Consider the following 23,462-nt stretch of genomic DNA (forward strand, 5'->3'; position numbering starts at 1 on the left):
GGAGTTCTTAAATGATGATTTAGCTTATTAAGGACCAATAGCTATGAAAAGCTATCCAAACCTATCTGTCCCTGTGTGAAAAAGTAATTGCCCCCTAAACCTAATAACTGGTTGTGCCACACTTAGCAGCAAGAACTGCAATAGGGCATTTGCAGTAACTGGCAATGAGTCTTTCACATCATTGTGGAGGGATTTTGGGTCATTCTTCTTTGCAGAAATCGTTTAATTCAGCTACAATGAGTAATTTTCAAGCATGAGTGGCCTGTTTAAGGTTATGCCAAAACATCTTAATCAGATTTAAGACTGGACTTTGGCCACTCAAAAACCTTCCCATACTTAAGTGGACTATTATGAACTAATGGTCAGATATTGTCCTTCAGAATTTTGTGGTAGTAAGCAGAATTCATGGTTCAATCAAATTGAAAATGAACCATTGTGTTCTTTTTAGTCAGTGATGGGGTTTTTTTTTTTTATCCTGGAACCCTCCTGTGGATGCCAGTTTTACCTAGCCTCTTTCTAATTGTCGAAAACTGCGCCCCCCCCCCCCTCCCCCCCTCCAGACCTGCTGTTCTTCAGATGTTGTTCTTGATGCACTCTTGGAGTAATTTTGGTAGGATGACCACTCCTGGGGGAAGGTTCACCAGATCTCTTTTCCTAATTCACTTTGTCAGACATGTTCTGTTCAAGTGATTATTTTATGTATCATTATTTTAATAATAATACATATGATTTACCAAAAGGGGCATTTTATTTTTATTGTGTTATCTTTCTTAGTATTAGAAACTGATGATCTGAAACATCAGGTGTGACAATCATGCAAAAAAAAAAATAAAAATCAGAAAGCACTCTAGCTGATAATGCAGCCCTTTCAGCACTAGATCTTAATTTAATCTCTTAGATTTTTCTCCTGGTCTAAAGCTTTAGTAAAACTTTTATCCCATTAAACTAATCCCAAAGTTAAACCTTACAGTTTACTCCATTAGTGTCACACTACAATTTATGCAAAAACCTCTATCTCCAAGTATTTTATGTAACCATGTTCTTTGTCTTTTGCCGTAGTGGTGTGGCGTAATGAAAGCAGAGGAGTGAAGGAGGCAATTGTCTCAGTAAAACATTTGCAGACAAGCAGGAGACTAAGTAAGGATGCTGGAGGCGGGTGCAGACCCAGCAGGTGCAATGGCCGAGGGAGAAGAGGAAGCGGAAGCGGAGATGGGGAGCAGGGATTTGAAGGCTGAAGTGATGCGGCTGACTCTCGAGCTTCAAGAGGCCACAGAGGAAAAGCTACAGGCAGCCCGCTACGGTCTGGTGGTGCTGGAGGAAAGTGCTGCCCTCAAGATGAAACACACACAGCTGGAAGAAGAGCATGAATCTCTCAAACTGGAGCTACAACAGCTCAAAGAGGTAGGAGCACCTAAGGCACATGTTATTTTTTTAGATTGTTTATTTATATATTTGGGGTGGCTGTAGGTCAGGATGTAGAGCAGGTCACGTACTAATTGGAAGGTTGGTGGTTCGATCCTCATCTTCTCTAGTCTGCATGCCAAATATCCTTGGGCAAGATACTAACTCCAACTCGCTCTCTGATGCATTCATCAGAGTATGAATCTGTGTGAACGTTAGATAGAAAGCACTTACATAGGAAAAGCATAGAAAAAAGTGCTTGTGTGATTGGGAAAAGCACTAAAAAAAACACCAGTCCATTTACCTTGTAAGCTTGTGAGGTCATCATTCCACTGGTTTCCAGGTAGTTTTCCTATATCACATACTTGCTGTGTGATCTTTTGTTTATATAATAAAATGTGCGCAATGAAATGCATTTCCCGTTGTAAGCTTTCACAGTAATGGTCTAATAAACAGAACTCTTGTATTTTTTGCAGGGTATTAAAATCATGAAACAATGGACACCATACAAAAATTGTATTTTATAATTATCAGGTTTAACGGGTTTACATTATTGGTAGGCATAATTTAAATGCCATCAACACCATAATTGCTGCTATTATATATAAGCACAATCTCTCTAAGTTTATTCATTTTATAGTTCATAGTTGAGGACCTGCCTTGCGGTCTTGCAGTCCTATAAAGATACCATTGTTGAGGGTTTTTTTTTTTTTTTTTTTTTTAACACGTGCCAGTGGACTATGTCATGAATTTGCCTGTTCATTCCGTCATTGTCTTTTTGTAGCTCTCATTTTCTGATAAAACAATAACAGCTCTGTTACAGTTGTGACCTAATATTATACTTTGAATGTCTTGTCTTGTGATCACATGTTGAGTCAGGTTTGCCTCACATGTCATTTGATGTTGGCAGGAGAAGAGTGTTAACTGATTATGACGTTTTTGCATCCAGTTAGTCAGCATGTTGCTATTAACATATGTTAATTTGGATGTAGGGCTGCTCAATTAATCGAATTTTAATCACGATTACGATCTGGGCTTTCAACGATCATTAAAAATGACTGAGCCGATTATTAGCCCCTCCCTCATTTATCCGCGACACCTTAAAGGCCGGTCCGTGAAAATATTGTCGGGCATAAACCGGTCCGTGGCGCAAAAAAGGTTGGAGACCGCTGATTAAGAGGACCCGAGGGAAGCTCGGAAAGCTAAGCAGAAGTTATTTGGAGAGTGACTGCCGTTGGTTGAAAAGAGAGTTAAAAAAAAAAAAAACTTCAGTGGTGTTGCACACTATTTTATATTATTTTTTAAAAGTCATTGTTAACCCTTTAAAGCCGGTCAGAGCAGCACGCTCCGTTTTGCGTAACTATTTTAAAATTCCTGTAGAACCTGAACCGTGTAAGCTAGCGCAATAATTTGTTTTGCATATGAAACCGGAGGAGTTGTACTTACATCTGATGCCATCAGCTTGTCCTCGGTCACGGTTTCGTTCCACATATAGCTTTGCAAAAATTGCATAAAAAGCGCTTGCAGGAACAAAAACATAATATTCCAGAAACACGCTTTGCCGATCCGATCAGCTGTTCGTAACACTTCCCACAGTGAAATGATGCACATGCTGTTTTCTTTGCAAATTTGCATCATAGGATTGTTTTTTGTTTTTCCTGCAGTATATAAAAATTGCTGTATCTCCAAAATAAAACTATGAAGACACTCAAAATAAATTTCCTGTTGTTGTAAACTATTTTTTGCAACTTTTTTGTATTTAAAGTTTTGAGGGATAAACCTATTAAATTTCTCCAAGTAGAAATATATGTAAACAAAACAAAAGCGATTTTCAATTTTTTTTGTAGTTTATTGCACTTTTTTGCAATTTATGTAATTACTATGGACTTAATGCATACATATTATTAAAATATGGGCTATAACAGTTGTATTGATGTATAGCAACTTGAAATGCTCCCACAAATGGCACTACAACATGTAAAAAAAATAATATAAGCTCTGGTGGACTTGGTTCTATAGTAGGTCTTAAAGGGTTAAATAAATATCGTCAAATAATCGTGATCTCAATTTCAGTGAAAATAATCGTGATTATCATTTTTGCCATAATCGAGCAGCCCTATTTGGATGTCTAAATTTAGCTGATTTTGATTCGTTATGTTAAAGCATTAAGGATTTAATATGGTCAGAGCAGGATATTCAAGATAAAAGATCAGGCCAATACAGCAAAGCTCAGTTTATGTTTAAACCATGCCTTTCATAGATACATTGAAATAATGCATAGGCTTTTCATATTATAAACAATGCACTTTCCACCATTGCGGGGTGGGGTGTTTAAGTAAATAACCATTGTACAGTAATACTGACTTGACCATATTTACTAGATCGTTTGAATCTCAATTTTAAAGGTACAAAAACTGTATTAGACTCCGTTTTCATATTGCCACTGAATTTCTGCTAAAATAACTGATTAATGCAGTGTTGTTTCCATACAGAAAACTGAAGAATAATTAGCACATTAAGAATGTTTTAACAAGTGTTAAAATGTAAATTTTGTCACAAATACTTATAGACCCACAAAGGTATTTGGTATTACTGGAACAGGCTTTTAAATACTGATTTATGTAAGAAATTAATCCTATAAAACTAAGTCCGGTCATGTGGGCAGATTTCTGATTTTGCAGTTATTCCATCTGCCTGTTCAAATTAAAAGGGGAGAAATTTTAAAAAAAAAAATCCTTCTTACAGGTAGTTACTGATATTAATCAATTTATCTGTAAGAATAACAGTAAAAGTGTTCAGCTGGGATGCTTTATAATGCCATATAAATTTAAGTGCTGTACTGTTTCTGATTTCAGCTATTTTTAAAATCAGTGTAAACCTCCTTTTTTATTTTTGGCTATTTACCCATTTAGGTTTTGGCAGGGTTGAGCTCCTGTGCTGGTCATTATGTAACCATAGTATTAGTGATCATTTAGGCATGTTTAGTAGCTTGTTTGTTTCATTAAAACCCTTATGTGATCTTTCTTTCATTAGCACTTATTGGTGCATAGTGTGTGTCAAGGTCTGTGGTTGTGGCACGCTGTGAAAAAATGCATGTTATTGCTAGATAACTGTAATCTATTAGGGTCATAGTATAAGGCAAGACAAACAGAACTGCAAAAATGATGTGGAAATTGCTGTTAAGGTCCAAGGTTACAGAACCATATCTGCTATTTCCTCATTGCAGTCAGGTCTCAGGTGATTAATGTCCACTGAAAACTGACAGAGAAGTGCAATTTCCTCTCCTTTGTTTACATTGTTTACATTTCTTATCTTTATAATGATATGGGTCAAATGTTATTGTTTTCCCCCCTTATGTGTAACACAATAGTGTGTCAAATAGTGTTTTAGAGCCGTCCTTATCAGTTTTTGTTTGTGTTAAGGCATTTGCAGATTCTGTGAGCAGCCAGAAACGTGCAGCTGCTGATGGAGAGTGCCGGGAGGAGAGCCTGCTACAGGAGACTGCCAGTAAAGAGGCTGCCATGGCAACGCGCATAGAGGAAGTTCAGACAGAGCTGAAGCAAGCACGCCTTGCTCTGGGCAATGCCCACGCAGAGATCGATAGACTTGGGGGGCTCTCCACCCAGCTGAAGAAGGTATGGTGTACTCATTCAGTACTCCCTCTTCTCGTGATAAATACAAATAAAAATTAAATCCCTTTAGAGAAAATATTAGTTCTCTAGCCTAGAATTAACAGTATATGATATGTAATTGACAGTTAAGCATGTTAAGCTGTGCTTTGTACTGATTTTACTGTGGATTTTCTTCCACAGGAGTGTGAGTGTCTTGAGGCAGAGAAAGGCCACCTGAGGGATGAAATAAAGGAATATAAAGTGCGTGAGCTGCGCCAGTTGCAAGACAATGGGGAGCTAGAGGAAGAGAACATATCTCTGCAAAAGCAGGTGTCTGTGCTCAAGGAAAACCAGGTCAGTTGTCACCTTCCTTCACACAATCATTTTTGTATAACATTATATTTATTGATTTTATTATTGAAAGAATATGAAATAAATCGATAAACAACCCCCATCTCCACTCTATATGCCCCGAGTCCCATCTGCTGCATAAATTTGAAACTTTTTTTTTTAAATTGGCAAGGGGCAGGAAGGGGCTGACGAGGAGACATGGATGTGTGAAACAGTAGTGTTCAGAATTTCTAGGGCCAGAGAGCATGGTGACACAGAAAAGCAGGTTACCTTTGTTACAGAGTTTCTGAATTACCTGAAGTAGACTAGTGTGGTGGGGTAACTGCGAGGGTTTTAGCTAAACCTGATAATGCCCAAAGCCAGAGCTCGCTTGCTCTGCCCATCTCTCTCCTCTATCAATAACCCTAATCTCCAACCGTATGGAGAAATGAAGAGAAATAATTCAGTAAGGTTTTGTTCCTCCACCTTCACACATGAGGAGGAAGGTAAACAAATACACTATACCACACAACATGTTTGTTGTCAAAACTTCAAAGGACAGTAACAAAAAAGCTGCTGGTGAACAGACTGGACAGTCTAGTTGCCGGGTGAATAGTGTTGTTCTTTTCACCAAATGAAGCAGCTCCCACAGCAGAGGACATGCTATTCATCTCATGACTACCTGTGTTTTTCATTAGACAGTATATTCCCCTAAAACCTGCTTCCACTGAAAGCCGAATACCAAAGCCAGTTTAACATTTGTAATGCAGTGTGATTGAAAGTGTGTAATTATAGCTGTGTGTTGCACCATGGCAACCATGTTTCAGTGTAACTATTTCATGTTTCTCAAGATATTTTGGGATGTTGTGTTTTTTATTTATTTTTTCACATTCTAGAGGACATTATGTGCTCTGAGAATTTAGATATTTTTGTTTTAATAATTTTATGTGAGAATATTTTGTAAATATAAGCACAGCTTTGGAAAATGCTCCATAGACACTGTACTTATATGTAAACCTTTCATGTTGGTTGTTGTATTAAGCAGTTATTCCAAGTCTGCTTGATGTGCATACACATCTCTGTCAGTACTAAATTTGGGAAAAATGTATGTGACCTGTGAGTTGACTTTGAAAGAAAATATTTTGTCATCTGTATCTCTTTCTGTCTGGAATATAATTTTTAAATGAAACCACATTCATTTTCATTTGAGGGACACACTGGAAAATGAGAATCACATGAAGGGACAGATGGACATGCTTTGAGTCCAAAATGTATGTCTCATTTGGCCTTTTCACACATAATGTGGTCCACATAAAAGCTAGCCAATTATTAGTCTTACTATTGTAGTAAGCTACCATATAGCCAAATAAGTACCTTTTTTAACAGCCTGAACTTGAGAACTAGTGTTAGCTTGGATTTTAATAATTCATTTTAATTCAAACATTAGTGCAATGCTGCAAATTATGTTTTTTCTCAAGAGACATTTTATGTCTCTTGAGAAAGATACACTGGCCTTTCTTTACACTTGGTAAAAGCATAAGCTGTCCAGTTTCTTGCTTTGGTTGAAATTGTCTGCCCTCAGTATAAACTTTTTTTTTCTTTCATTTTGTTGCATTCTGTGTTAGCAAGCTTTTAACCTGCAGAGACCACAGCTACAGCCTGGCAGACCAGAATTTCTCAATAACCTAAAATGATATCCAGGCCAGACTAAAAATTGTCCATGACTGTACAGATTTGGCCCTTTGATGTTAACACATGTACCCTAACTGATCTTTAGCCTGTCAATCATAGAAGGACAATTTCAATGTTATATTATAGCTATTTATAAGAAACATGCATTATTTTATGTGTACTTTATGTAAAGCTTAAGTTAGGCTTCTAAAAGCTACTGTGTTTCTAGCAAGAGCCCAGCAAACATTGTTATTAGAATTCCTAAATGGATACATTTTTATCCACTTTATTTTGACTGTTCATTTATGCTATAGCAATAATAAAATTATTGGTTTGGGTGACTATGAAGTCAGACAGCGTAGTTTTCATTTGCCTACTGAAGCTGTCTGGTTGTGAGTGTAACTTTGCTAAGTGCAGTGATAAGTGTATTTGCATGTTAGGGATGCAATTTCCATTCATACTAAATGAGCTGAATAAAGTAACAAAGAAAGTCTTCTTGTCCTGCTTCTAATCTTATTTCAGGTTGAGTTTGAATCAATTAAGCTGGAGCTGACCCAGAAGAACGAGGAGCAGGAGGAGCTGCGAGGACAGCTGGAGGAAGCTGGAAGACTGAGGGAGATTGCAGAGAGGCAGCTGGATGAGGCCCTTGAAGCACTGAAGGAGGAAAGGGAGCAGAAAAACAGTCTGCGGCGGGAGCTCTCTGCCTTGACCCTTAACCCCTTTGATTCTGTGGGGAACCTGGAGCTCCACTTGGAGCAGCTGGATGACAGCCAGGAAGAGGGCCAGGGTGGAGAGGGTGAAGGGGAGGATGGGGATGAGAATCAGGACAGCGGTTTTAATAACGGTCCTGGATCTTCTTCCAGTTCTGCTAACCCTCCTCACTTGGGTGGCTCCAAAAGTAACGGCCTCATCCATCGCTACTCCACCCCACGCCACAGTGATGTACTTCGTGCTCCTGCTTCTGGACTGGTCGCAGACCTGCTGAGTGAGCTACACTTTTCAGACAGTCAGAAACTAAAGCAGCAGCTCCTACAGGTGAGCAACAGAAAAACACTTACCTTTTTTTCAAATGCTTCTTTGTGGTATCCCACTGAGGACAAATGATTAAAAGGAACTAAAAAAAGTAACTTCAATCCTACATGTTATTAAGAGAATGAAGTCATTTTATGGATTGTGTACAGGGGTAACGAGAATTTGCAAACGTTTGGGTATGGAAGTATCATTAGTTTAGTGTGGTAATTCTATAGCCATCACAGTCAGTTTCAAATATCACTAAAAGTAGAAATAGGGTTTAGGGTATCATTGTTTCTCAGATGCTTGGGTGTCCATTAATAGTCTTAACAGAGTTAAGAAAAATAACACACAATAAGTTGATAATTACTTAAGCATTTACCCTATGTTGCTTTCTTATGACCTTTTATATATGAATTTAAAAGGTTTAGTGTATTATTTACTGTAGATATGTAAAATAGAAAGCTGTTATCTGGCTTCGCTAAGTAAGGAGGATATACAATTTAGTCTGTGTGCTAAGCTGTTAGCAGGGCTCTCTGCCACTTCCTGCTCTAGACCACATCCGTTTTGTGATGGAGGAGGAGCATTAATATATATTGTGTATTCCATCAAGCACTTTCTCCAGCTCCCACCTGATAAAGCTTCGTAAACCAAAGGGTACTTCAGAAAATGAAGAATGTCTTGAGCTGTCATTGCTCTCTATGTAATGTAAATATATTATTCATGGTGCACTTAAATCAAGAGGCTGGGTTTGAAAGTTCCTACTGAACAGATGTCGCTATTTGACATTAAAAATTTATGAGTAAAGGTGGTGGGGGAGAAATGTGTGTCACAGACATTTATAACCTCCCTTTTTGTTTTGAAATTAATCAACATTCAGTATTGTTCTTGTTCTGTGAACTGATGTTGATAATTACAGACTTCTCATGTTATGTTTGTGTGTACATCCAGGCAGAGCGAGAGAAGTCCAGCTTGACTAGCAAGGTGGAGGAACTGCAGATGCAGCTGGTAATGTCCAGACAGGCACTCAGTCAGCAAGAAGACAAGGTTGGCTCTCTCACCCAGCAGCTGGAAGCTGTGCAGAGTAGTCGACAACAAAGCCAAGAGGTGGATGACAAAGGAGATAATGAGACAGAAAAAGATGGTGGCAATGCTGTTTTTGACTATGAGGTAGACACCAAGAGCAAGGAGGTGCTGGAAGCGCGTATGCGCGCGGCTAGCGAAGAGCTTCTAAAGCTGCGAGATGAACTGTCTCAGGCAGGAACACGTTATAACACCCTGGAGCAGAGATACAAGCAAGAGAAGGAGCGTTGGAGGGCTGAGGCCCAGGAGCTGGCTGACAAAATCCGTCAGTGTATCAAGTCCAGCAAGCAAGATCAAGAGCGCATCAGTGAGCTGGAGAAGGAGATTGGAGCAACACGGAAAGTGGCAAGTGATTCTGAAGGGCACTTAAGTGTTGCTCAGGAAGAGCTGCTGGCCTTCTCTGAGGAGCTGTCCAACCTGTATCACCACATCTGTGTATGCAACAACCTTACTCCCAAACGGGTCACCCTGGACTATTATCGTGATGGTGCCAGGTCAGGAGGCAGCGCCAGAAGATCACACCTCTATTCCCAGCACAGCGTCCAAAAGAAGACTCGAGCCAATGACATGTTCATTTCGAAAGCTGCAGCGTTGCAGTTTATGGGAGAAGTTGACAGTGCTGTAACCAGTGGAGACTCTCCTACCTGCCCTGGATCCCCCACCCTAGATTTCAGGGACCCTTCCAATGTTCGCAACTTAGTAGCAGTCATCCGCTGCCAGATAAAACATCTTCGGGTAAGACAAAAAGTGTAGTTCTTGTGACATTTATTAATGTAGTACTCCAGCACTACTTAATTCTTTGTGAACTAAAACTTGTAACCAGTGCAAATTCTCAAACTTTTTTGCTGTAACCCTAATGCTGAAAAACAAACTTTTATTCTGGGTAAAATCCTTAACTCCTTTACAAATGTTTCACTGAACCTAATAATCTGCTCAGCCTGTTAACAGAGTTCAGTTGCTCCCATGTCTGCACAAATCCAGGGCCTGGCATGGGCTACAGTGACACGTGTGTGCGTGGACGTGAATGTAGCGGCTTATCAGGGGTCAGAGTAGAACTGTAACCTCCATTACACCGAAAGAAAAGACAGGGTGGTAACAAGTTTATTAACTAGAGAAGTGCATATTCTCAAACAAAAAATAAATCCTCTTTTACATGTTTGAAGATTTATTCCTGCCACTTCAGTGTTATTGTTAAGAAATGTGATCATTTCGTGATAAAGATTTTTATTTATTTTTTTATCAAAATGTTGTTCCCGTTATATAAGAAATGTTATTTGCCAGACTAACTGCTAACCCTTATAAATATCTGTCTCTGTTCTCTCAGGTGGCAGTGGACCTTTGTCGTCAGAGGGGTGCAGTGCCCTACTCAGGGCTAAGCAGCAGTGGAGAGGCAGAGCGGGACAATGAAAACCTCTTGGAGGAAGTGTTAAAACTCAAGTCTCTTCTGAGTACCAAGAGAGAACAGATTGCTACCCTCAGGACTGTTCTTAAGGCTAACAAACAGGTAGGTCACAGTAAGCAAGTATCTGTGTTGTAATGTTTGTCTTTATCTTCAGTGAAGGGAAGTATAGTGTTACTTCAGAAGGAGCTGAAGTTGTGAGTGTATCGGCTGTTTGGCACCAGCCCTTTGCTACAGTCTTTACAATTACTGCCCCATTCATATATATGTAGATGGTGTTATGTCACCAGTCATGTTTATTCTCATGTACAGCATTGACATAACTTCCACACTTACCACTGTTACTCTGACAAACCTGTTTTTACAAACACCATGCCAAATATTGAAAAACTATTTGTCTTTAAATCTACACAAATGCCATTTGTATAAGCATTTTCTTTCTGTTTTTTCACCTTCATCTCATCCTCCCTGTGTATGTCAGGTTGTTGATACATGTTAAAAAAATAATTTAAATAATTTATTTGTTTAACAGAGGAAAAACTCATTTAGCAGGATTGTCACCACTGACAGTTATACTAACCTCACCTGTAATGCACCTTGATATACACCGTAGCTCATTCACTGTCCGAAACAAGTCGTATGTCCCATTTATGAATAAGTAATGGCCCCTATCAATTAGTACCTATTCGGGTTGATTGTCACGGCTTGATGCAGTTTTTAGGGTTTTCCATTAGGTCATAGTAAGTGTTTCCAGGGACTTTTTTTACTATCTACTTGGCTGGGGTTCCAAGCGATCCGAGTCATTTCTAAAATGTGACATCAACAGACTGCATGCCACCAATTTGTTAGTCAGTGGCATCACAGGACATTTGGCAATGTTGGTATTATGACCCCACACATATTAGGTGGTACTCGATTGTAATGAAAACAAATCAAGCCAAGTTGAGCCGATCCAAGTAAGTACTAAAGGAAAAAGGGCTTAAAGGTCTCTTGGAATGAACCTTGTTTAGAATTGAGGCCAACTAATGTCATTTGATCTTTAATTCTTTTGTGTCTAAGGTCAGTGTTTGTAGTTTTGCTGCTTGACATTAAAATCAAGCTTTCCTATACTTTCCCACTTTCACTCATAGAAGGCAGGCTTCATTGTTTTTGTTTTGTTATATGAACATAATTTTGAGAATAGCTACCTTGGTTTACACAGATTGTTTGAAAATTAACCTTGCCTTTGCTAATATTTAACCATTAGTCTGTGTTAGATACAAGATAAAAGAGTTGTCATCTCTTGTTAGGGTTAATTTATGGTACAACTAGTTATTTGTCTGAGAGTTGCTTTCGCCACAAGCAAGAGAAGTGTGAGAGGACAAAAAATTTGTGATCAACAAATTCAGCACAAGAATCAGAGACAGTGGCTGCAGTGGACACTTTTTGTTTGTTTTTTTTTTTACACTTTGTTTTGCTTCAACTCTTTATAATTTATAAATTCACTTAGTTGTTTCTGACACTGCCCCCTGGTGACAGTAAAGAGTTATGACATGTAGGGCTTGGTCTGCACAGCTGTCCTAATGCTGTGTTCTGTTTATCTCAGAAGTCAGACGTCAAAGCTGGGGATGACGTAACTCCTTAGTCAAGTGTGTTCCAGTAATACTCTGTTTCTCTCATTGCTTTGCTGAATTTGTTTTGCTTCTTAGCAAGATCGAGTCATTCATGCATCACTAACTTTTTTTTCTTTGCGCTGTGCTGTGTCAGAGCTATGCACATGGCTTCATTAGCAAGTTGTAAATACACAGCAGTGACAGAACAAATTGCAAGTTATACAATTTTACCTTTTAACTTTACATTTATTGCTGTCATCTTGGATTGTTCAGTCAAGCTTGGTGGGGATGCTCAGACTTTGAAAAATTGTGACTGGGAACTCAGGAATTCAGATTTCTGACTTCAACTGGAAATTCTGGAATGCAATTATACGTTATGTGTAGGATCACCATAGAAGTATGTTGGAGCCCTTAATAGGCCTCTAGTCAACCAATGAAAATCTTGAGTGAAATTTTATCTGCTTTTCAATAAATCCTTAGATTAACTAAAACTGGCCACAGTCCACTGAGTGCATTCTGCTTAGCCTTATTATAATAAGCAGGGATTGGTACTGGAGACTGGCAGTAAATCCCAATAACAGTACCAGACACACCATCACTTAAGTATCAGTAAGCAGCCAGACAAGCATTGCTGCTATCATTGATTATGCAAAATAAATTCATTCTAACACACAGTTTTCTTATTATGACAAAGCTGCTGGTTTTGTGTTTACTGTCACCAGCAACTTCAAAGTTGCTGGTGACAGTAAACATGACACTTAAAGTAAAAGTTTGCTGTGAAAAGATTTCAGTGTTGAGTTGATTGCTGAGCTTTGATGTGCAAGCTGCTTTTTGCAAAGTTCATGCGCAGTATTTTTATCCTCGTTTATAATAACACACAGCCGCACTAACTATTGCTTTTACTTTTGTCTGTTACTTTGGTGCCAACTCCAAGTAAATTTAAAGCAAACATAACATTAAAAAAAGTTTGACATAGCACTTCCCGTTAGGTTGAGTAAGTAAAAAAGTTGGAAAAACAATTGCTATTCACAGATACAGCCAACAATAATAAAATAATCCTGTAACTATATTGATGTTGTGCATTTCCCCATATAAAAGTACTTCAGGAAATTGTCTGCTCACTGAGAATTAGGTCAAGTGAGAGAGCATGTTGCTGAAAGCACTGACCAGTCCAACTGGAGACGCCAAACGTGCTTGTTATATAACTCACTTTGCAGGAGTATTATCCATGCATAATCTCACATAAGCAGTATGGGTGACCTGTCTCATCAATGTCTTGTCTAGACAGTCCCCTGGACCCACATGATTGTGCACCTTGAGTACATCAGCCTCTCCTCTGATGTGACATAGCACAAAGGGAAGAGGGAAAGAGAGTTCAACCTCTCCTTTGATGTGCTATGTTCAGCATTGCATGACCTGTTTCTGTCATTACCTGAACTGTCAGTCCTGTATACACACGCGCACACTTAAGGTAATCTGTTTGATGGGCCAGTGGTCACTGACAATAGTTTTCCTTCTCAAGTCTGTTGACGTTAGCTGTCCACTGGTGCCTCTGATGTAATCAAACCATTTACACATGAGATTGTTACACTGATATTTGTATTTGGAGAACAGATAAGTAAAAAGCAATCCCATTAGTGGGGCAAACGTGATTTAGAACAAACTATTTGCTTAAGATACAGCGTGTTTAAACTATAGAGTCATATTATTGATTTTGTGCCTTCTTCATAATAGTGATTTTTCTTTTCATTGATCTTTAAAACTCTGACCGAGATTGCTGTTTAACAGGAAATTTTGTAGTCACATAGGACAGGAACAGTTGAGCTGTCACTGAAGCTACTCAAATCTAAGGAATTTGACCCTAAATTCTTGGCCGGCATTTATTATCGCATGCAAGTGTCTCCAGAGAATTCCTAGTTTTGAAAGAAGTGCATAATTTTAAATAATGTGTTTTCATACCAGCAACAGATCATAATGTGTTTTTAAAACCCCATTTTGATAGTAAATGATATTTTTGTTATTGCAGACTGCAGAGTTGGCCTTATCCAATTTGAAAACAAAGTATGAGACGGAGAAGAGTATGGTGTCAGAGACCATGATGAAGCTCCGAAATGAGCTCAAAGCCCTGAAGGAGGACGCTGCCACCTTCTCTTCTCTTCGAGTCATGTTCGCCAGCCGGTAAGCTTTCATTTCATGTGATTTGAAGCAAAACATATTACTGACTCAGGGAGGACAAATATAACACAATCATATATTTAATAAAGTTAGAAGAAACAAACATTTAAAAAAACTGCTTTAAAATGTCTTAAAACTGGATTGTATTTGGCTCTGTACTAGTGGTTTTAAGGCTTATTAGTTGTGCTCTTGCTAAGGTACAGCTTTTGCTTTCACTCGTGTAATGAGCTTACCATGCTTATTACACCTATGGGCAATCCACTAGTTCATGTGAAGATTACAAACCACATGCTTTGCCCTGTGCTGATGGGTGATCAAGCAAGGTCACCTTTAAGAAAGACTTTTAACGTTTGTAGGACATGGGTTTGACTATAAACACCACCATGCTATCAAGGGGAAGATGTTAAGAGTTAAACATACAGATCATAACACTTGACTCACTAACCTCTTCTTTGCGGTGTTTTTATTTGGGATTTGTATGAGTGCACTAATGATTATTTTTCTGTTTTTGGTGATTGTGTTATGTGTTGCCAAAGTGCCCTGAGAAGGTTCTTGGCCGTGTATTAGACCGTCTAGGCCCTTTCCAGACAGTTGTTATCCCTAAGAAGGATTGAAGAAGAGCCAGTAATGAAGGGCTGCTACTGTCTGTTCCAATAGGATAGAGATTACAGCTTTATAAAAAGATATTTGCTTAGAATCCGGTTCAGTGGAGCCATCATGTGGATAGCTAGTATGAGTGCATCTCTACAATATATGAAAATAAGGGTGTATTACTCATTTTAAACATATTTTTACTTACATTTTCACATTTTCCAGTTAGCATCGTTCCCGGTTGCCAGTGAATGAATGAATTGAAGCTTTTCCAACATTATTTATCTCAGTTTGATATCAATGTTAATTTATTTATTTTAACTACAAAAAATAATCCGTGGGAAAAAAGTTTTGCTTTTGTAACTTGTGATAGCTTGTGATATTTTTTATGATTTGTTAGCCTGTAAAATTAACCAATAATAACAATAATCTTCAGTTGCAATCCCTGCTGGTGTTTGATGTTTGCATTTAACACACTATAAGTCGTGTGAAGCATGTATTTCTATGCCTCTGTCTTTATTTCTTGCTGCATGTTGCATCTCTCAGGTGTGATCAGTATGTGACCCAGCTGGATGAGATGCAGAGGCAGCTAGCTGCTGCTGAGGATGAGAAGAAGACACTGAATTCTCTTCTGCGTATGGCCATCCAGCAGAAGCTGGCTCTTACTCAACGTTTGGAGGACCTGGAGGCCCCTATGTCTCCACACAGCTTAAACAGCAGCCCCCGTCGCTCTCGGGCCAAAGAGCTTGCTACCAAGTCAGGCCGTGCCCCTCGGAGCCCCAGAAGCAGTCCCGCCCGGCCTCCGTTGAGGAGCAGTCCACGGTCTAGCCCCGTTCCTGCTACACACCACCTGCGATCTCTAACTAGAAGCCTCCACACAAGCCCTGTAAGAACCCCTCTTTCTCTTTATCCTGACAACTCCAGCCAAACCAGCAGCCGCTCACGCGGAAGCAAGGGTCTCCAAAGAGATGCCACCTTTATTAGAAGTCATAGTGTCAGTGATGTTTGTAACACAGAGTTGAATCGTGGTTTTTCCCTGACCTATAAAGGCTCCACCAGTTCTGTGAACAGTGATTTAAGCTCTAAAATGTATGTGAGTGAATCAAAAAAGGGAGCATCAGTCCGGAGAGCTTCTGTCCCTTTACGTCAGGACACTTTCATCACAACTCGCGTTGTACCTGCCTCTTCTGCCAGACTGAAGTCTTCTTTGTTTTCTTCTTCTATAGATAAACTAACCTCTTCTAAAACGGTGTGTGTGTATGCTAACACCAGTGAAGCATGGGGTGAAAGCCAACAAAATCATGCTCTAAACCCTAAATCAGATGTTTCTGTGAGGAGAAAGCAGTCAGGTCGCAGGTCTAATTCTGTACAAGCAGCAGCAGCATGCCATAACACGTATCTGTCAGACTCTGCACAGTTCAATTCAAGTCCGTCAAGGGCCCAGGCAGTCACATCACACTCTGTTAACAATTCAGCAAGTAGAACCAGGATGACCGGAATCTGTAGAGAGTCTAGACAAAGATCATTTACATCTACAAGTAGAAACACAGAGGAGTTGCACACTAATGCCAGTAAGAGCTCTGGTAATAAAGCTGCATCTTCTAGGGCTCGGAGCTCACACTCTAAATCATCAAGGAGACAATAAAAAAATAAACATAAATTAGCCAGCAGATCTAAGCTATCGAACTGGTTTACACACTATATTGACAAAAGTATTGGACCCACACTGAATTCAGGTGTTTTCAGTCCCATTGCCACAGGAGTGTAAATTCCAGCCCAACCATGCAGTCTGCCTTTTCAAACATTTGAGAAACTGTGATGAGTTGCTACTGTTGGAACAAGTGAGTTCATGGAATTTCTTTTCTCCTAAATATTCCACAATTAGCTGTAAGTGGTATTTTTGCAAAGTGGAAGTTTTTAGGAACCAAAGCACCTCAGTCACAAAGTGGCTGACCACGTAAAAGTGGTGTCACTGAGTGCTGAGCAACACAGCATACAAAAGTCACCAATGCTCTGTTGACTCAGTAACTGACGAGCTCCAAACCTCTTCTGGCATTAACCTCAGCAAAATAACTGTGTACTGGGATCATCATGCCAATGGTTTCCATTACTGAGCAGCTCCTGTAAGTCCAGTGTGTGCAGGGCCCAGTTCTTTTGTCCATATAGTGTTTCTCTATAACAAGTTTTAAATAAGAGACTAATAAACTATCATTGATATCAATGAAATGGTAAATGGCCTGTATTTATATAGCGCTTTATTAGTCCCTAAGGACCCCAAAGCGCTTTACATATCCAGTCATCCACCCATTCACACACACATTCACACACTGATATTATAGCCACAGCCACCCTGGGGCGCACTGACAGTGCTAGTAATGAACTAGAGGGCACTGAAAGAACACATGCTTCAACGTTAGCAGTTTTTAAAAAGGCTTTTCCAAAATTGAAAGCGTACTTCCAGTGCCAAGACTCCATCTTCATATTTCCTAACATGTGAATTGTTATGCTGTTTGCATAACAGACCAAACAAACAACTTTGATCAAATACCTTCTCAGTGCTTGCTTTTATCTTGAACAATCTTGTTTTTGCACAGCTTTAGTTTAGGCTTAGTGTTTAGTTTGGTTAAGATTTTTGCTTATTTTAACTGATCACCCCTAAATTGCTAACCTTTTGTGCTCTATGTTGTATTGATCTGTTTATCCTTATAATTTACCCTTACCATTTTCCACTAAACTTTTTAAAGTTCTTAAGTCAAACTAAATATTTTTTTTCCTTTTTGTCTCTGTCTCACCTTGTCTTTGTAGCGCTGAAACACTCCTCCCATTACTCCAAAACCCTTCTTCTCCATAAGGACCTGTCTTCATGTTGACTCCTTGGCTCCCTCCTCCTTCCCTGACCTGAGACATCCTGTCCATCCCAGATATGATGCTACATTCCCCACTCTACCTACCAGAACCATGGGCTGGGAAAAAAAGTATTAAAAAAAACAAAATTAAAAAAAAAAGTCTCATCCCACCCTTTTGGTCTTCTCTGCTTGGAGTGGAGAAGCCTGCATGCAGCCCGAAGAAGGATGAAGAGACAAATGTGCTGCTCATTTCTTTGTGAAGTCATTACCTGTGTTGTCCAAAGTGGTTCTAACTTCCATCTGGTCCTGTTCAAGGCTTTGTGTTGTACTGAACCATTGGCAGTATTTATTTCAGAGACTCTCCTTGTACAATATTTACTGTCCTCAGACTTTGATTCAAGGCTATGATCTGTTCTCTGAAGGCTCTATGTCTTACATTCTTGCCTTTAGTCTGGCTTGATGGTCAGGCCCATCTGGCGTCTTTTAGTGTTGGTAAACCATTAGATGATCTGTGGTAGCTCTCCCAGGTAGTTTTTTATAGAACACTGCAGCCTTACCAATAGTCTTACCTTAAAAGTAGAGCTTATTGTTGTCTTGAGATTTTTCCTTTTACTGGTGGTGCAGTTACATGTTCTTTCTATTACGCCATTTCTGGTTCTTAGATTTCAGGCACACCCTTTAAAGAGAGGTCAGTAAACATGACATTTCATATGGAAAATATCAGCCATACATTCATCACCTCAGTTCAGACACTGAGTGGTGAGATGCATGATTTGGGAAATCTGTAATGTGCATCTTCGCAAACTATGCAGACCAAGTCAGGACAGTGCCTGTATACAATCTACTGTTTAAGGCTTTGGGCTTTGAAACCTAGCCTCATTTTCCGTTACCAATGGCTGGCTGCAGCTATTTTACAACAGCTATTTGCATCTCTTAATATAAGAAGATTTTGGAAGTCACTGTCTTACATCATTAGAACAAAGTGGCCTGGTTTCCCCTAAACCTTTTAGTAAAATCCTCCATTGTCATTTCTCTTCATTACTGTGACAACATTTTCCATTCGATATCTGCTTTCTCTTTGCTCCTTTGAACAGCTAATCAACAATATTCGTGTTTTGTATTTCATAGCATAATGTCATCATGCTTTTTGTGCCACCAAAATAAATGAATAGTAATAACCTAGTATCATCCACAGCAAGCAGCCTGCTTCTCTACAGCATGTGTTGTTTTCAGTTTTAAATGCTAATACCAGGTATTGCTGGGGTTGCTGCTTATAGAAAGTAGAAATAAATACTGATACCCGATCATTTAAAAAGCATTACATTGAAGTTTGCATCTATTTGCACAGTATGGCTTAGAATCAAGAATAAATAAATCTGAAAAAGCTGCTTCATTTAAAGTGTGTGGGAACTCAGACATGACACTGCTTTGCTAAAGGATTGCAATGAAGAATAGCATGTAAATGTACATGTGTCACTTGATACCTCTAAAGGGACTGCTTAAAGAGCAGTATGATGTATGGACTTTGACATTGGCACTGTAACCTCACCTTTTTTTCACTGAAGGCAACTTACAATGTATTAAACTGACTTAACACGACCAATCGTGGTCCTTTCAATTGCATTTAGGAAAAGCTGTTTGAAAACAGAGAAATTAATACTAGAAAATGTTGACACTTACTAAAACTCAACTTCCCTCTTTACTAGAAGAAGCCGCATCCTGCTGATGAGGTTTTATTTTTGGTTAGCTGGTGTTTTGTTTTGGTTTTTTGTGCCTTGATTTTGGTCTTGTCTGCTGTTTCAGAAAGTCACATTTTCTAAATAGAGGCTAAAGTTCAACACTGTAGTTGTATTTTTTTTTTTTATGTTTTAATTATTTTAAATAAACTCACTGAGCAGTGTTAGCACTGAAAAAAGTGATATCTCATTTTGGTAAAAATATTTTCACTTTTTAGCTGGCATGCCTTGTATTTATTAATCATGTTACCTCATTAAGGATTAAGTAATAACTTAAATGAATCAAAATTAGCTGATTGATATTATAGACAACTGTTACAACTACTGAACTTTCTTTTAATATTCTGAATACATTTGGACCTAATGTATCAAAGATTGTAGACTGCCGGGGTAGCTCCTCCATTTATTTATTGAAGTTATGTCCACACACTCTGGCTAAAAAGTGAAAATACTTTAACATAATGTCATTTTCACACTGAAGGTTGTACATTGATTTAAGTCACTCTGTGCAGATGTGTGTATAATTTAATTGCCACTCTTGTATAATATTTTAACTGTATTTATGTGGTCTGCATTCTGTGTAAATTGTTGACAAGCACACACTCCACATAACACATTTGAGGTCCTCAACTTTTTATGTGTATGCAAAGTTGACCTTTCATTGACCTTCTATCCACTTTTGTCATGAAGAATAAAAACAAGCCAACATCGTATAGTGCTCGTGGTTTTGAGTGAGTGACTTTGGTATTTTTCTTATACTGCACTTATGGGGAAAAGGAGTCTGTGCAGTCCTGTGAAAAACGAAGTACACCCCATAATTCAATAGTTTGTAGTTGAATTGTGAATTGACACTACCATGTCATGGTATGAGATGTTTGTGCTGATATGTGATGCTGGGCATTGTGGGCAGATGTCTCCATTTTGGTGTCCATCTACAGTGGATTGCTCCAAAAGTCTTGTTGTTTTTTTCAGATGTAACTTTACAAACCTAACCCATACTGCTTTGTTCTAATTAGAGAGAAGATGCATTCTTTTGGCAGTCCTTCCAAACAAGTCATACCTGTTCAGTCTTTCCCTAATTAAGCTGTCATGCAGTAAGTCATTGCTAACACTCTGTGGGGTCAAAGCTGTCGCTCTTGGGGTTTTTTTGCAGTTTCTCTGAGAAGTGCACAGTCTGATGATCTGTGTAATGCTCAGTCCTGCAAACTGCCATAACTTCTGCTTTTATAGAGATGGTCACACTTGTTGGTGATTAATTGTGTGTATCTCATTAACAATCCCTTGCAGCTGTTTTCAATTCTTTCTTTCAATTCAAGTCTTTCAATTCCTATGGAAACAGGAGCATGCCCCACATAGCTTTTCACAGGACTTTCCATAGTCTTGTAAAAGTGTTCTTTTTCACATGCCTGCATGCACGTATATCCTGTCAGTTTATTACATTGTAAATACAGCAGGATACTGGTTTGTGGTTTTGTAGGTGGTATTCCCAGTAAGTTCTCATTTGAAAATCTAAGCCTAGACAGCTGGATAATGCAGCATGCTGCGCAATAAAGTTTGGTCATAGAGTCACAAAGCTCTTCTGGCTAGTTTGACTAATGTCAGAAAGGAGGGGGTGGTGGGATTGGTCTGGACATGCTTCTTTTGTGCAGATTTTTTCTGCAGTTTGTTGAGAAACTCCACTTCACAGTACAAACACACCAACTTCATGAAAACACAAACTAATAAAAATAGCAAGATAGAGTAAAAGCCATCTTCAAGAAAAGAGCAATTAAAAAACACAATAGTACATAAATTATATTAAACCTAAAGAAAAGAATTAAAATGTACACATTTAACTTAATATATCTCACCCACAGCTATTTTAGCTATTTTTCTATAGGTTTGATTATCTAGTGGTTTGCACGGTTTCCTCACAGAGAGAAAGCCATGAGTTTCAATCCATCGGCAAGCTTTGCATATATGAGGTACCTTCATGTGTGGAGTTTGCGTGTTCCCCGTGTACCTGCACCTGGAGAGAGCCCATCCCTTCAGGTACTCAGGATTTCTCCCACAGGCATGAGGACATGCATGTTAGATTAATTGGTGATTCTTCAGTAGGTGTAAATGATTGCCTTTCTGTGTTAGCCCTGCGACTGACTGGCGATTTGTTCACTCTGTGCCTACCCTTCCTCTCACCCTGTGAGATCTACGATAGGCTCCAGCGCCCCTTAGACTGTAAAGTAGATAAGTAAGTGTGTGTGTGGGGGGGGGGGGGATCATAATATATAGGGTAAGATTTAAGAGGCTCTGAAGAGAAATTACAGCACAAATATATTTGTCATATTGACAAATTTGACCAAACTGAAAAAGACAAAACCTAAACACATTTTCCATTTATGCTTCCATTATATTTTGATTAGTTTTGTAAGTATACAATGTTGTTTCTTCTCCTCAAGTTAGTTTTAGTTAACTATATGTATCTTGGACTCGAATAACCTGTAGTCCTGTAGTTACGTAAGTCCGATTTAAATCTAGAACTCATCAGAACTAATTAGAAACAACAGACAATTAAGTTTCCTAATCTCTTACAGATGATTTCCTCAAGGATGGAGATGCATATTTGGCAGCAGACTTTCCAGTATTTTCAACTGGAGTGTGTATTCAAGGCCCACCCACAGAACAAGTTTCCAGAACTCTGTGTGAGAAGTTAGGACAAATAAAGAGGCTGTTTATGTAGAAACTCTATACAGGAAAGCAAGCAGCGCATGTGTTCTGAAAGAGAAATAAGACAAATAAATATAGAGATTAAATGATAAACAGGGTCCAGGATGTCAGTACTTAAGCTCACACACAGAGGTTATGTAATAGAGGAATGAGAGAACGCAAATTTAATCCTGTCACTTTCTGCACTTGCTTAATCCAAGTGCTTCCCAAGATTTCTCTTGTTGTCAAAATGGCTTTTGCTTCTCATCATTTTTGTGGCCCTTTTTTGAAATTCGTCTGGTTTTGGAACAACAGTGTCTTTAAACCACACATGAGCTGTTTTTTGGGTTGCGTTCTGGTTTTTGTGGTGTTCAGTTACCATTTTGCATTAAAGTAAAAAGTAATAAGCACAGTAAATCAGCTTATGTGTGAACAGTGTGGCGTTTTTATCTGGATGGAATGCAGAAGTCTTTAGAAAGTGTATGTTAAGGTGGGAGTGGAAAACAGCAATCCTTCCTGTTTGCCTCGGGGTCCTGGGCGCTCACAGGTCAAGCAGCGGTGGCAGATTGCAGCCTATCACCTTCTCAACACAGCCAAGAATATGCAGGTCTCCAGTTACACCCTGATCCAGATGTCAGGGTGTAGTCTTGTGATCTTTGTTTTTTGGGGATTGGGGTTGATAGTAGAGGCCTTGCGCTGGTGAGGTATTGCACATGACTCTCTACACCGTAGTTTTCAGGTCAACATAAGCTGGAGGCAGAGACTGCTTGTCTCTTTATGGTATTTACAGGGGTTCAAACCTTTTGAACTGGCTCTTGTCACTCATAAGAATGAAGAAAGTCTTTATTGTGATAGGGGAAGAAGGGCCTCTGAGTTGCGCAGATTAACGGCAGCCGGGCTTGAGAGAATGGTGGGTGTCACAGAGGGTGGTGCCAAGACTGCCTTTTTGGTTTTTCAAACTAATAACAGAACACATTAAGGTCATTTGGCAAGTTGTCAGTGTACTTGAGGTCTTTATGTTTGAAGTTGATGACAGAAGCTGTCATCTACATTCACTAAACCTCTCTCGCTATCTCGCTAAACCTGTAATTTTCCTTAAGGCTCCTCACCAACCTTTTTTCTTTTCCGGCTTAGCTCTGAACCATCTGCATCAGCTCTGCATCACTGTTTAACTCACGTTTGTGCCTTTTGGTCTACAGCACTCTTTACAGAAGCTACAGCAGGCCTCTGTATACTTGTCCAAGAGTGACTCATCATAGTCCAAGCACAAGAGGGGCCTCCCCCTCTTTTTTTTTTCCTTTTTTGTGCTCCACTAAAAGTCTCTGTGAACTCTA

At 39.1% G+C, this 23,462-nt stretch overlaps 1 protein-coding gene across 2 annotated transcripts in view; it reads left to right on the forward strand.

Moving 5' to 3' along the window:
• The window catches only part of zgc:162200 (uncharacterized protein LOC558638 homolog), a 21,279-nt gene extending 1,120 nt beyond the window's left edge, over nucleotides 1–20,159 (forward strand). The window contains exons 2-11 of one of the 2 annotated variants that reach the window (XR_006054795.1): nucleotides 1,060–1,401; nucleotides 4,824–5,036; nucleotides 5,214–5,366; nucleotides 7,536–8,048; nucleotides 8,976–9,842; nucleotides 10,432–10,611; nucleotides 14,125–14,276; nucleotides 15,411–15,750; nucleotides 17,670–17,761; nucleotides 17,795–20,159. Coding sequence is in view for 1 of the 2 variants with exons in the window: in XM_005930714.3 (XP_005930776.1) it covers nucleotides 1,144–1,401; nucleotides 4,824–5,036; nucleotides 5,214–5,366; nucleotides 7,536–8,048; nucleotides 8,976–9,842; nucleotides 10,432–10,611; nucleotides 14,125–14,276; nucleotides 15,411–15,750; nucleotides 17,670–17,675 (2,682 nt within the window). In the remaining variant the exon portion in view is untranslated. Of the gene's footprint in view, nucleotides 1–1,059; nucleotides 1,402–4,823; nucleotides 5,037–5,213; nucleotides 5,367–7,535; nucleotides 8,049–8,975; nucleotides 9,843–10,431; nucleotides 10,612–14,124; nucleotides 14,277–15,410; nucleotides 15,751–17,669 lie in introns of both variants that reach the window. The other variant, XM_005930714.3, reaches the window with a different exon arrangement.
• The last annotated feature ends 3,303 nt before the right edge of the window (nucleotides 20,160–23,462 follow it).

Source organism: Haplochromis burtoni, unplaced genomic scaffold (genome assembly GCF_018398535.1).
Source record: "Haplochromis burtoni strain Fernald_Lab_line unplaced genomic scaffold, NCSU_Asbu1 Contig_134, whole genome shotgun sequence".
NCBI lineage: Eukaryota > Metazoa > Chordata > Actinopteri > Cichliformes > Cichlidae > Haplochromis > Haplochromis burtoni.